The following is a 14,544-nucleotide window of genomic DNA, read 5'->3' on the forward strand; positions in this document are numbered from 1 at the left end:
ACGGATTGTTCTTCTTCTATTCAAAGGGATTGTGGCTATTCTCGACAGATCTAGCTCTTTCCTCTTCCTACCACTATTCTTCTTCTTGCTTGGAACATCAACTTCTTGGCCTAATGCAAGTTGTTCTTTGGCTAGATTCCATATTCTTGTACCTGTTCACAGGTGAACATCCAGCATAGTCGCAATGAGCACCCTGTCATGTAGGTGAACCTCTCCATCTTTAAGCTCAATTACTCGCAGAGCAAAGTAAACAGCAAACCTCTCCTTGTCTAATAGGTCCTTCCTACTTGAATTGCCTTGTGCATCAGCTTCTTCCACTTCTGCATCTTCTTGAGCTTCTTCCACTTCTACATCTTCTTGAGCCTCTTGAGCTTCTTCCACTTCTACATCTTCTTGAGCCTCTTGAGCTTCTTCCATTTCTGCATCGTCTTGAGCCTCTTGAGCTTCTTCCACTTCTGCATCTTCTTAGCCTCTTGAGCTTCTTCCACTTCTACATCTTCTTGAGCTTCTTCCTCTTCGGGAAGCCAATTCAATTCAATGTCTTCATCCTCCTCTTCCAGCATCAAGTTCAAATCCATAGCGCCACCTTGTTGAGCTTCATTCTCCTCTTTCGGCATCAAGTTCAAATCCATAACATCACCTTGTTGCGCTTCATCCTCATCTTCCGGCATCAAGTTCAAATCAATAGTGTCAACCTGTTGAGCTTGTTCTTCTTGTTGAGGTTCATCCTCCTCTTCCGGCATCAAGTTCAAATCCATAGTTGTGTTCTCCTGTCTGTACTCATAACAAGAGAAGATGAATGGTTAGCAATATAATCATAACAAGAGTCGTGGATAAGATATGTTGGTCCAGTAAGATCACTTGCATAATGGATGCTATGTTTATTTTGAAACGATACTATGCTTGCTGAATTTTCAATTACATTCATAACAGTTTGCTCTAACTAAAATTTTTTGCTCTCACATGCTTCTATCAGTGGTTATCTAACTGAATTTTTAGATTCTTCTATCAGTGGAATTTTTTTAAGTCAGATCGTCACAAGCTAGAATTCCATCAAAGTGAGTAATAATTTCACTATACTAATGCTTTATAAATGCAAAGAAGATGCTCATTTTTTGTAACCTGTAGATGTCATGCTCAATTTTTTGGTAAAGCTACTGCAGTTGCCAGCAATGCATGCAAAGTGACAAGAGTTGGCTGCTCAGTTTTTCTTGTACTGCCAAGATGGAAGGAGCACCAATATTTCTGAAACTTTTTGCTACTGGACATGTGCATGCATATATTTTGTGTTGCTATTGGAGACTGGAGTAGCATTTTTCAAATGGATGCTTCTTTCCAAATTTGAAATGATTCTGGATGCACTTTATTCTTCCTTCTTTCTAATGGTTGTTCCTGTAGCAAACTGAATTGTTTCCAATTATTCAGAAATAATTTTCAGTTATGCATAGTTTCAGAAATAATGTTTCCAATTTGTCTAAATCTAGCCTGAATTTGCTGCTAGTGCTAGGACATGCTCAACACTGCCCTGTTTCAGTCTTGTTTTTTCAGAACTGAATTTACTAGCACCATTTTGCATCTTGCCATTACTGTACAAATTCCCACCTGCTCCCCTATTTCTTGGTCAAAACTGAATGTTGACAGAGTTTTGGTCAAAACACATTAGATGATGTGAGCTTTTTCAGCTATCCAAAGTATTAAGAGTACAATATTCATTTCAAAGTTCATGTATAAAATTTAGTTTGACTCTGAGAGGGAATAAACTACTGTAGTTTACTGTAGTTTATTGCATAATTATGCACTATTCGGAGCACGATTCAGTTTACTGCAGTTTATTGAATCAAGATGAATCAAGATACAGTAGCAATCAAGTAGAACATGTACTGTATTCATTTCAAAAGTTCATGTAGTACAAAATTCAGTGTATTGCAGAATGTTTCAAGCAGAAACATGAATTAAGATGCAAGAAGCTTCAAGTTGATAGCAGTCGATGCAAAATTGTTTACTTAAACTTCAATGTACAATAACTGAAATTTTGTGCATCTACAGTTTACTCAACTGTACAGTTTGTGCATCTACAGAACATGAATATTGTGTGTGTGTGTGTGTGTGTACGCTCATCAAATTACAGACTGGATGATCCACTGCTGCTCTAATTCACCTCAATTTGACATCAATTTGATTTACACAACAAATTAACATCAAGTTGACATTAATTTCAGGGCGGTGGTTCAGTAGCAACAGAGGTGACAAGGAGGAGTTGGGTCGCCTGGACGAAGAAGAAGAAGAAATCGGCAAGGAGGCGTAGGTGGGCAAAGGTGGTCGCCTCTCTAGCAGGTGGGCGGCGGCACTGGACCCGACGGTGGATGCACTGGTCACCTCGGTGGACGGTGGTGGAGCAGCGACGACCGGGGTCTTGCCCAACTCCCACACCAGAGTGGCTGGTCTTGGCGGGCCGAGGATGCGAGCTGGACAACAAGGAGGAGCCGCCCGTGAGCCGTGGAGCCGCCGCTCATCGAGGTGTCACCGCGGAGGAGCAGGTGGGCGGCGATGAAGCTCGTCTCCGTGCGCACAAGTAAGTAGGGGAGGCGCAAGTTTGCAGCTGCAGGGCAGGTGGGCGGAGACGCAAGTGGGACTTTGTCGCCGGCTGATCCCTACGACGGCAGGGGAACACGGTGCCCGCGGGAGACGGAGGCTGGGGCGCGTGGTGCTCATGGGCGTCGGGGGAGGAAGAATGGCTGATTAGCATGAGAATTTAAAATGATAAGGTTTTTTTTTTGCAAAATTACAATTGAACTGCGGTGGTGCAACTTTTCCCAGACGGAAGGAATATAAATCACTAAGGGGGTGTTTGGTTCATAAGTCCTAGGACTTTTTCTAGTCTCAGGGACTAATCAAAAAAGACTCTTCAGTAGAGTCTTTTTCTAGTCTCTGGAACTTTTTGACTTTTTCTAGTCTTTGGGACTAAAAAGTCCCTGAACCAAACACCCCCTAAGGCCTTGCTTGGCAGGAGGGGTTAATTTGGGATTACAAGGGATTATCCCCCGAGGGATTTGGTGAAACCCGTGTTGTCACCCAATCCCCTTATTTTCCCCCCAAACCTCCTGCGACTACGGGGCATGAGCCGCGAGGGCTACCTCGATGCTCAGAAACAGCGTGGAACTGAGGGGAAAGTGAGGGGATTCCAGGGGCTGGCTCGTTCAAGCCCTCTGTACCAAACACCACAATAGGGATTTTGGGGGCTTTTTAGCCCAACAGGGAATATCCTCTCAAAGCTAACCTTGTCTACCAAACAATGGCTAAAAGGGACAGGATATACAGGTCCAAACAGGGTCAAACAAACTATTATTAGTGTTACATTGTCAAAAAATTCAAGCCACAATCCTCTAAGCGGTCATGCAAGCTCTTTAACGATTATGTAGGTCCATCAAACACCATCCAACCGTTGTTTTCAACTTCTTCATAGGCCCATCAGCTTGATGTCTCTGCTTGACTACTGTCTTTGGCACTTCTCTTCCGTTTCCTAACCCTCTTTCGCTTTGCCTCGCCATCAGTCTTTGGGCCCTAAAGAAGCAAGTTCTCATCAGTGCTTGTTGCCATGAAATGTCCGTGTAAGCATCAGCAAAAGCGAATATGCAATGAATCTCACTGTCTAAGAGTATATAAGATTTAATTGTCACATTATTTCTCATCCGTAGGCAACTAAAGCATTGCTTTTACAACATTAATTGCACAGATACTTATAGTGAGTGAGTTCCGAGTATTAAACATACCTTACAGATGTCAAGTGATAATGCTGTGTAGAGATGATTAATTACCTGATTTCGAGCAGCTGATGCTTGAGGCTTTGGTTTCTTTTTCTTGCAAGAGAGTGGGTTTGGACCCTGCAGCACAACACACATTAACATTTTGTTAAAGAAGCAGAGATGCCATCATGGTCTCAAAATGTTGATTACGCCCACTAGATCATAACAATGGAGTATCCAGAAAAACAGAAGCTGTAAATATTAACCTTTGCTCTGTTTCTTTTAAACTTGCTTTTCTCTGCCACTCCGGGAACGTTTCCACCGACAGATGTCTTTCCTTCAGATGACGCCTTTAATAGCTTCTTAAATTCTGATTTTTCCATATGTATACGCTTCTCCTCATCCAACTGAGCAAACTGACGTTGCTGCACGGAGGGTTGCTCAATAAACAGGGAGTTCTTCAGACCATATATCACAGGAACACAAGGAACCTGCACCCGAGCAAAGCATACATGAGCAAACTGAATGCAGAAGTAGCTTCTAAGATGGCTTAATACATTCGGCTATATCATTTCTGTAAAGTAGATGATAAGATACTTGTCGGTTGTATCATGTCGCTGAGCAGATTCCTTCACAAGTAACATTCCGGTGACAAAAATAAGGTAAAAGTAGAATGCTACATCCAAGCAAAACATACATAAGCTCGTTGTGCAAAAGCAGTTTTTAAGATGGCATATAAATTCTGTTATCAGCGCTATGTCATTTCTTTTAAGTCGATGCTATTATGTGTGTGCCTTGTATTGTGTCCCTGAGCATATTCTTTCACAAATAAAATCGAGGTGATAAAATGATAAAAGCAGAATGCTAGAGAAGTGCAGTGAATTTTCATACCTCCCGTAGCTTTGCCCGGAGATCAGAATCCTGGGTGGCAACAAAGTAATGCTCCGGATTCTTATCACCAACAAGTGACAGAATACAGTCCACCGCACTGACCACTTTGTCATGCTGACAGCTGAACACACAAATAAAAGTCCAGAGAACAAACAATCAGCGGCCTCGCCTCGAGCTCGTCAAGTCATAAACTATCCTGACTAAATGTAGTAGCAGTATTTCATTTAAATCTAACTGATAAAACAAAACCAATGTGATCCAATTTCAGAACATGGCTTGCAGTTAGGCATGGAAGCAAACAAACCAGTGTCAAGTTACATTATTTCAAAGCTGGAAATGAAGTTCCATTGGTTAATTGGTTTCACAACCTACTTATTCTCAACTTGGCATGCAACCCCACTGTCCATGTATTTTTCTTTTCTTCATAAGAGTTAGTGCTTATTTAGTGTATTAGTGAGCGTGTTATGTGTTTGCATGAGTGTGCCCAGTATAAGAGTTGGTTGTTTGATACATGGATATAATTGGTTTGGAATTAAGAGAAGAAAAGAACAACAATGGCGAGGCCATGCTTGTGCATCATTCATAGCATTCCTCGTGGCCATATATGTGAGTTAAGAATAATCATATTTGTGGTTTTCTCGAACTTACAGTAGAGTAGTGGGCGAGAGATAAAGGAATTGTTTTTACATATATTGTTGTGTACATATAATTATCCTTGGCAAGGCACGGGGACCCAACTAATTCCAGCTAAGTATTCAGATAGCCCCAACCCAAATTCTCAAACTGAACCTAAGAGGTAACCAATATGACAGAACAAAGTGATGCGCATTTAAAATTGCATCAACGACCAGTGCATATATAGATTATAGTGGTAAGACTATCAAATAAAGAAGAATGGATAAGAGAAGGGAAGAGAAAGAGGGACCTGGCGGTGGCGACGAGTTGGGCAGCGTCGAACGCCTCGGAGTGGGACTTGCCGAGGCGCCTGAGCTCGGCGACGACGCACTTGGAGGTCAAGAGCGGAGGCGCCCTGGACACAGAGAGGAGCTCGCGGAGGGCGTCGTCGGCGGGGAGGAGTTGGTGGACGAGGAGGTGGTGCACGAAGGTGCCATCGATGAGCACCTTGTAGGGCTCGCGGAAGCCGAAGCAGGTGGAGTAGAACTTGACTACCTTGCGGTGCCGCGATCGCCTCTTCACCCTCATTGCGGACTGGCGTACGCGGGCAGGCAGACGACGTCTGCGGTGAGTCGGCGACGGTGGCTCTCCTAGACGAGCGGGCGGGCGGGCGGGCGGGGTCGTCGGACCAGCGGGCAGGCGAGGACGCGGTGTCGCCGGACGGGCGGGGTCGCTGGGCTGGCAGACGGTGAGACGGCGACCCTCCTGGACCTGGACGAGCGGCGGCGGCGCAGCTCCAGGTCCTGCACGAATGGGCGGCGGCAGACCGGTCTAGGGTTCGTCCCGCTGGTCGTTTGTCTGGTGCAGCTCGAGTTTGTTTGCGCGTTCGTGGGCTGACTGCTTAAAGCCCAGATACAGGGAAAGGCAGTGTGCTGCGTGCTTGCGCCCCGGGTTTTATCTCTTGAACCTTACGTTGTCTCAAAAAACAAATTTCTCTTGAACTTTGCGTCCAAATCACAAACCCTTTTCGCTGTTTGATTTCTGGCATCGGGATCTTCGAAATTAGATTCACATATTAATAAGTTTTGACTAAATTTTCATTAAAAAGGGAAACTGAAAACATGAGAAACAAAAATCAAAAACCGATTTTTTTTAAAAAATAAAAATATTTTCCCCTTTTTTATTATTCCTTTTTGTTTTTATTAAATTTTGAACTTTCCTCAAATTCATGAAATTTCTCAAATTTATGAACATTTTTCAGACCAGTGATATAAAAAATATCATGACTTTTTTTGCGATTTTCTACATTTGCTAACTTATTAAAATTCAAAATCATGGGCTTTTATATAAAATCATGAGCTTTTTTCAATTTTTAAATCGTGATTCCTGATCCGCAATTATTCACAAGTCATGAACTTATTCAAATGGATGAACATTTTTTTAGAGAAAAAGGGCCTCGCCCCGGCTCCATTTACCATCAATGAAACCCAGCAAGTCAGGGTCTTGTAGCAAGTGTTATTACAACACTAAAAGGAAAAAGGCACAACCAAAGGGGAAACACATGCCCTTTGGCAAGAAAACATAAAAGGCCCTAAGAAGGATAATAGCTCCAGTACACAAGTCATCTCCACGCTCATCTTCTTTGCTTATATCATATCCCGTCGAGCTGCAGAGATCACCATAGCACTGGTCACTGATCAATCATGATCATATCACCCCGGGAGGCCCCCCGCACCTCCCCATGATCAGCATGGATCCGGCCACAAGAGGAGTGGGGGATTTCTTGTTGTTTGCTCTAGCTTCCTCACGCTCTCTTTTAGCTCCGACTTGACAGCATCTGGCCAGGCCACCTCCCACAAGGATAGATTGTTTGTGGTTTTCCTCACGATCACCTGCATACCAGACCAAATTGATCGGTTGAAACATATGTCATTCCTGCATTTCTAGAGAGCCCACAGGGTTGCAGCTTGCATTAGGGCAGCAACAGTGTTAGGGTTATGATACGAGTACTCAAACATGTTGTACATATTATTGCAGCTATCTACATGTGACGACTCTAGACCGGCGCTCCAGATGCCTTCCATGTTTTTCATCGTCGTCGTGTTTTTTTTGCTTGTTGCATTTCATCATGTCATCATGCAATCATGTCATTTAATTTTAAAACTCGACTAAATTGTGTGGATCTTTGATCCATTTAAATCGAGGGAATTCATATGATGATTTCTCTTATAACATATCCTCCCAATAGGAAGCTATTATAAAATATTCCATTAATTTGGAATTAACCATAACACACGTGCAAACCAAATCCCATGCCTTTTCTACTCCGAATTGACCTCCAAACCTTGTCAATAATTCTTTCTCTGTTTATCGGAGCACCACCAAAATCTCAACATTTTTTGACCTTTCAAACGCCCACTTATTCAAACTCATTTGAATTTAATTCAAACGAGTTCGAATCAAATCTTCGCACACATGCTCATTTATAGTTTTCTTGGATCAAGCTCATTTTTGTGAGTCCAAGAAAATTGGCCTCGTGCACGAATTCTTTCTCCAACCATCTTCTTTTCTCTCTTTTGTTTCTTTCTTGTTTTTTCTCTATAAATGGAAATGAGGGAGGAGAGAGCACAGCAGCCCACCAGCCGCAACATGCAGCCAGGCCGGCCCATTTGCATCATGGCCCAGCCAACAGGCCATCCACTCCCTCCTAACCCTAGCCGATCGAGATCCCACCCCTGGTTCGATCCCCTTCTTCCCTCGATCCCCATCTCCTTCCCGCAGCGCGCCGTCATCTCTCCCTCGATCCCCTTTTTCTCTCCCTCTCACTCGCTCGCCCCCTCCATCCTCGTCCTGATCGAGAGAGGCTCCCGATCCGCCCTCCAGCTGTGCCGCGCCCCCAAGCGCCTCGCCATCCTGACGCTGCACCCATACCAGCGCCGCGCCTCTGTCGCCGATGCTTCGCCATGGATGACTGCTGCCCGAGCTCCAAGTTCGTCGGCCCGCCTCCGCTTCGATCTGGCAGGAATGGTGCCCCGCCGGACCTCCTTCCTTAGCGCCAAGTCCCGTCGGCGCCATGTCCCACCTCCGCCTCGACCTCCTCTGCAAGGACAAGCCGCCGCTGCGTCAGGTTCCATGTTCGTCCTCTGCTCGCAGCTCCATCCAGGGTCGCCTCTCTTCGTTGACCACCAAGACCCGAGGCCCTTTTGTGTTGCTTCGTTTTGGATGCGCCAAGATCCTCTGCGACAAGTGTACGACTACACGGTGATGCGTGAAGTACCTCTACCCTGTCTCTGGAATCGCCAAGAACGCCAAGTACCACGATGCCCGGAGCCTCCGGATACGTCAAGTTCGACTACCGCCGCATGAACCGCTACTTCCACAACGGCGTGGGTACTACTACTGTCAACCCTTGAAGACCCCGTGGACGTCAAGTTCCTTGTCGTGACCCTGAACGTCTACGGAGGGTGTACGACTACGAAACGTAAACCACTACTTCCTTCAACGAACTCGTTCCGTTCTGAAAATGTACGCTTTGAAGGTATAACCCCGAGACGACACCCATGAACAAATGCATGTGTGTTGTATGAGATGCTCGTGTGTGCACCGTGTCCGAGTTATCATTGCACGTTTCTCCTCGTTTGTCATGCCACCGACATGTGGGACACCCGGTTGCCGGGATCATCCCACCATCTTTTGCATGTTCTGCACATCCACACTTTCATTTGCACCGACATCTCGACGAGTTGTCGGATCTTCGGAACGTTGCCGTGGCACCATTTTCGCTTTCGCCGTCGTGGCACCCCATTCTTTCCGCCATGGTGACAAATGCTCCCTATCATTTTAAATGCCAACATTTTTATAAAATTGCATAAAACTTGTATATGTCATCCGCATCATGATAACAACATTTAAAATGTTTAAAATTGTTGTTTGCATTAAATTGCTAAATGACATGGGAATTTTCTGGAATTGTCATTTGTTGTTTCCAGCCTCATTTAAACTTGCCTAAATAGGTAGTTTAATTATTCTTCACCTATTGCCATGTTTAACAACATTTAATATTGTTGTGTACATAAACAAGAGCGAACTAAATAATTGAATGTGGTGTTTCGTCAATATACAACTCGTTGCATCTTGAGCTCCATTTAATTTGTAGCATTGTTTGTTGCACTTTGCCATACCATGCCTCATTAAATCGGACATGCATCATACTTGATTGTGCATCATGCCATCTTTATGTGATGGTTGTTCAACATGTTGTTTTCTTCTTTCCGATTTTTTTGATAGTTCCGGTTACATTGCAATTGTGAGGATTCATTTGACTATGCCCGTCTGTCTTCTTCATGGATTCAGTCTTCTTCCTAGCGGGATTTCAGGCAAGATCGCCGTTACCCTGGATACCACTACTATATTTGCTTTGCGAGTTGTCTCGATGCTACCTACCACTTGTTTATCAAGCCTCCAGAATTGCCATGAAAAGCCTCTAACCCACCTTCCTAGCAAACCGTTGTTTTGCTATATTACCACTTTGCTCAGCCCCTCTTAAAGCATTGCTAGATTTTTACTAGCCTAATGGATAACATTTATTTTTTTATGAACTCTTTGTCCTAGAACATCACCAACAACATAATCACTAGCATCACACATAATCTCAAAAGGTAAGTTCCAATCAGGTGGTTGAACAACAGGTGCAGAGATTAGGGCTTTCTTCAGTGTTTTGAAGGCTTCCAAACAATCATCATCAAAAACAAAACGGATATCCTTTTGCAAAAGATTTGTAAGAGGCCTAGAAATTTTAGAGAAGTCTTTGATAAATCTCCTATAGAAATCAGCATGACCAAGGAAAAAACTACGAATATCTTTGATATCTTTAGGACATGGCATTTTCTCAATTGCATCAACCTTGGCTTTGTCCACCTCAATGCCTCTTTCAGAAATTTTATGGCCCAAAACAATACCTTCGTTAACCATAAAGTGGCACCTCTCCCAATTCAAGACAAGATTTGTTTGTTCACATCTCTGCAAAACTCGATCAAGATCGCTTAAACATTCATCAAAAGATTTCCCATAAACGGAAAAGTCATCCATGAAAACCTCAACAATATTTTCACAAAAATCAGATAATATAGCAGTCATACATCTTTGAAAGGTAGCAGGTGCATTGCATAGACCAAAAGGCATACGCCTATAAGCATAGGTTCCAAAAGGACAAGTAAAAGTGGTCTTTTGTCTTGATCAGGTTGAGAAATAGGTATTTGTGAAAAGAATAGAATATCCATTAAGGAAGCAAAAATGTGTATGCTTAGATAATATTTCTAGAATTTGATCAATGAAAGGCAGAGGGTAATGATCCTTTCTAGTTGCTTTGTTTAATTTTTTATAATCAATTACCATTCTATAGCCTGTGACAATTCTTTGTGGAATAAGTTCATTCTTATCATTAGGAACAACAGTTATACATCCCTTCTTAGGGACACAATGAACAGGACTTACCCATCTACTATCAGCTATAGGATAGATTATACCTGCTTCCAGAAGTTTCAATATTTCCATTCTTACCACTTCTTTCATCTTCGGATTTAACCGACGTTGGTGATCAACAACGGGTTTAGCATCGGCTTCCATATTAATCTTGTGCTGATATAGAGTGGGACTAATGCCCTTAAGATCATCGAGAGTATACCCAATAGTAGCTCGATGCTTTCTTAGAACTTTCAATAATCTTTCTTATTCATGTTTTGAAAGGTTAGCACTAATAATATCATGATATATCTTTTTCTCATCAAGATAAGCATATTTCAAAGTTTTTGGCAATTGTTCTAATTCAAACACAGGATCACTTTTAGGTGGAGGAGGACCTCCTGGAGTTTCAATAGGCAGACTGTGTTTAAGCAGAGGTTGTTGTTCGAACAAGATTCTATCTATTTCATTCCTTTCATGCATATGCAAATCATTTTCATGGTCTAGCAAATATTGTTCTAAAGGATCAGTAGGAGGTATAGCAATAGAAGCGAGACCAATAATTTCATGCTTACTAGGTAAATCTTTCTTATGAGGTTTTCTATTAAATTTGGAAAAATTAAATTCATGAGATTCATCACCAAAGCTAACACCGATAGTTTGTTTCTCACAAACTATTGTAGCATTGACGGTGTTCAAGAAAGGTCTACCAAAGATAATGGGGCAAAAGTCATCTTGTGGGGAACCAAGAACAAGAAACAAAAGACTTCAACATCTCAAACAATCCCAATTAGCGATATAGTATCTCTATTAGCAAGTTTAATAGTAACATCTATGTCTTCTACTTCAGCGGGTGCTATTTCATTTTAATTTCTTCATATAAGGAAAAAGGAATAGCACTCATGCTAGCACCCATGTCACATAAACCATGATAACAGTGATCTCCTATCTTAACTGAGACAACAGGCATGCCAACAACTAGTCTATGTTCATCTTTTTCATCGGGTTTGGCTATTCTAGCAGCTTCATCACAGAAGCAAATGACATGCCCATCAATATTATCGACCAAGAGATCTTTAACCATAGCAACACTAGGTTCAACTTTGATTTGTTCAGCTGGTTTAGGTGTTCTAATATAACTTTTGTTGACTACAGTTGAAACTTTAGCATGTTCCTTTATCCTAACAGGGAAAGGTGTTTTTTCAATATATGCAGTGGGAACAACTGGATCGACATTATGAATGATAGGTCCTTCTTTAGCTTTTACCGGTTCTTTAATTTCTTCTTTAATAGGTGGGTGATATTTGAACCACTTATCCTTAGGGAGATCAACATAAGTAGCAAAAGATTCACAAAAGGATGCTACTATCTCAGAGTCAAGTCCATATTTAGTGATAAACTTTTGAAAAGCATCGGTATTCATAAAAGATTTAACACGATCAAACTTAGGTTCAATACCTGACTCTTTACCTTCATCGAGTTCCCAATCTTCTGAGTTGTTTTTAATTCTTTCTAAAATATCACACCGGAATTCAATAGTCTTCTTCATAAAAGAACCAGTACAAGAAGTATCGAGCATGGATTGATCATTACGAGAAAGTCGAGCATAAAAATTCTGAATAATAATTTCTCTTGAGATCTCATGATTGGGGCATGAATATAACATGTACTTAAGCCTCCCCCAAGCTAGAGAGATACTTTCTCCTTCACGAGGCCAAAAATTATATATATAATTCCGATCAGATGAACTAGATGCATAGGATAATTTTTTTTGATGGAATTCCAATTTCAACCGATTCCAGTTCCAAGATCCAATACCATCGCATAGCCTATACCATGTCAATGCCTTTCCCTTCAAAGATAAAGGTAAAACCTTCCTCTTAGCTTCATCTCCGGGTAAACCTGCAAGCTTAAACAATCCACAAATTTCATCCACATATATCAAGTCCATATCAGGATGTTCAGTTCTGTCTCCTGCATAAGGATTAGCTAGCAGTTGTTCTACCATACCCGAAGGATTTCATATTCAATATTTTTAGTAGGTGCAGTAGGTTGAGGGGAAACAAATTGTGGTTCCGGTCGAGGTGAAGATACCCCGAACAAACCCCTCAAAGGATTGTTTTCCATAGTAACAAGTGACAATAAATTTCAGCATGTAATAATAATGTTTCCTTACCAATTTCCACTTACCAAAATCGCTTCACTCCTCGGAACCTATGCCAGAAAATGGCCTTGATGGCCCGCAAGTATATGGGGTCAATTGTAGCCTTTTCGATAAGTAAGAGTGTCGGACCCAACGAGGAGCAGAAGGAAATGACAAGTGGTTTTCAGTAAGGTAATGTCTGCAAGTGCTAAAATTGTAAGTAGCAGACGGGCAAGTAACGGTAGTAGTAACAAAAGTGCTACAAGATATCCCTATCCTTTTGAGGCAAAGGACAGGCCAAAACGGTCTCTTATGATAAGCAAAGTGTTCTTGAGGATACACGGGAATTTCATCTAGTCATTTTCATCATGTTGGCTTAATTCGTGTTCGCTACTTTGATAATTTGGTATGTGGGTGGACCGGTGCTTAGGTGCTATTATTACTTGAACAAACCTCCTACTTATGATTAACCCCCTCACAAGCATCCGCAACTACGAGAAAGTATTAAGAATAAATTCTAACCATAGCATTAAACTTTTGGATCCAATCGGTCCCTTGCGGAATATCGCATAAACTAGGGTTTAAGCTTCTGTCACTCTCGCAACCCATCATCTAATAACTACTCCATAATGCATTCCCTTAGGCCCAAATATGGTGAAGTTTCATGTAGTCGACGTTCACATGACACCACTAAGGGAATCACAACATACATATCATCAAAATATCTAACACATATCAAGTTCACATGATTACTTGCAACATGATTTCTACCGTGACCTCAAGAACAAAAGTAACTACTCACAAATGATAATCATGCTCAAGATTAGAGAGGTATTAAATAGCATAATGGATCTGAACATATAATATTCCACCAAATAAACCATATAGTAATCAACTACAAGATGTAAGCAACACTACTAGTCACCCACAAGCACCAATCTATAGTTCCGGTACAAAGATTGAACACAAAAGATGAACTAGGGTTTGAGAGGAGTTGGTGTTGTTGAAGATGTTGATGGAGATAGCCCTCCCCAAGATGGGAGAGTTGTTGGTGATGATGATGACGATGACTTCCCACTCCGGGAGGAAAGTTCCCCCGACGAAATCGCTCAATCGAAGGGCAAAAGTGCTCCTACCTAGATTCTGCCTCAAGGCAGCGGCGCTTCGTCCCGAAAGTCCTCTCCTTATTTTTTTTTCTAGGTCAAAATGACTTATATACCAGAAGAGGGGCACCGGAGGGGGGCCTGGGTGTGCACAACCCACCAGGGTGCGCCTGGGCTCCCTGGCACGCCCAGGTGGGTTGTGCCCACCTGGTGGGCCCCCTTTAGTACTTATTGACTCCAAAAATTATTATTTATTCCATAAACAATCCTCGTAAAGTTTCAGCTCATTTATAGTTGTGCAGAATAGGTAGCCTGACGTAGCCTTTTCAAGTCCAGATTTCCAGCTGCCAGAATTCTCTCCCTTTGTCCATACCTTGCATATTATGAGAGAAAAGGCATTAGAATTACTCCAAAAAGCATTATTATGCAAGAAAACAACATAAATTATAGTAGATAAACATGATGCAAAATGGACGTATCACTCCTGTAAACACCTTTCTCTATAACTCCCTTCAATAAGATATTTTCTTGCTCAAGTGTAACTTGGCTAAGAGAATCCTTAGTGGAATCAAGAGAATTACTAGAAGCA

General features: G+C 42.2%; 2 protein-coding genes across 2 annotated transcripts; both read right to left on the reverse strand.

The window, feature by feature from the left end:
• Window positions 1–220: 220 nt before the first annotated feature.
• LOC123115766 (involucrin-like) lies at window positions 221–1,246 on the reverse strand. Its single transcript, XM_044536858.1, has 2 exons — window positions 1,123–1,246; window positions 221–774 (listed from the first exon to the last, which is right to left on the reverse strand). Exon 2 carries the CDS (start codon window positions 756–758, stop codon window positions 384–386), a length of 375 nt encoding a protein of 124 aa, XP_044392793.1. The 5' UTR covers window positions 759–774; window positions 1,123–1,246; the 3' UTR covers window positions 221–383.
• A 2,067-nt stretch (window positions 1,247–3,313) lies between these two features.
• LOC123115767 (rRNA-processing protein UTP23 homolog) lies at window positions 3,314–6,117 on the reverse strand. Its single transcript, XM_044536859.1, has 5 exons — window positions 5,560–6,117; window positions 4,635–4,755; window positions 4,010–4,234; window positions 3,816–3,881; window positions 3,314–3,561 (listed from the first exon to the last, which is right to left on the reverse strand). The coding sequence occupies exons 1-5, from the start codon at window positions 5,835–5,837 to the stop codon at window positions 3,469–3,471; spliced, it is 783 nt and encodes a 260-aa protein (XP_044392794.1). The 5' UTR covers window positions 5,838–6,117; the 3' UTR covers window positions 3,314–3,468.
• Between the last annotated feature and the right edge of the window lie 8,427 nt (window positions 6,118–14,544).

Source organism: Triticum aestivum, chromosome 5B, assembly GCF_018294505.1.
Source record: "Triticum aestivum cultivar Chinese Spring chromosome 5B, IWGSC CS RefSeq v2.1, whole genome shotgun sequence".
In the NCBI taxonomy this organism is placed as follows: domain Eukaryota; kingdom Viridiplantae; phylum Streptophyta; class Magnoliopsida; order Poales; family Poaceae; genus Triticum; species Triticum aestivum.

Bases quoted from the DNA above. Each gene is read 5' to 3' on its own strand.
- LOC123115766 (XM_044536858.1), bottom strand. From the start codon at position 758: ATGGATTTGAACTTGATGCCGGAAGAGGAGGATGAACCTCAACAAGAA.
- LOC123115767 (XM_044536859.1), bottom strand. From the start codon at position 5,837: ATGAGGGTGAAGAGGCGATCGCGGCACCGCAAGGTAGTCAAGTTCTAC. The intron at 4,756-5,559 runs GTCCCTCTTTCT...TTGTGTGTTCAG, and splicing joins CAACTCGTCGCCACCGCCAG to CTGTCAGCATGACAAAGTGG. The intron at 3,562-3,815 runs GTAATTAATCAT...TTGCTTCTTTAG, and splicing joins CATCAGCTGCTCGAAATCAG to GGCCCAAAGACTGATGGCGA.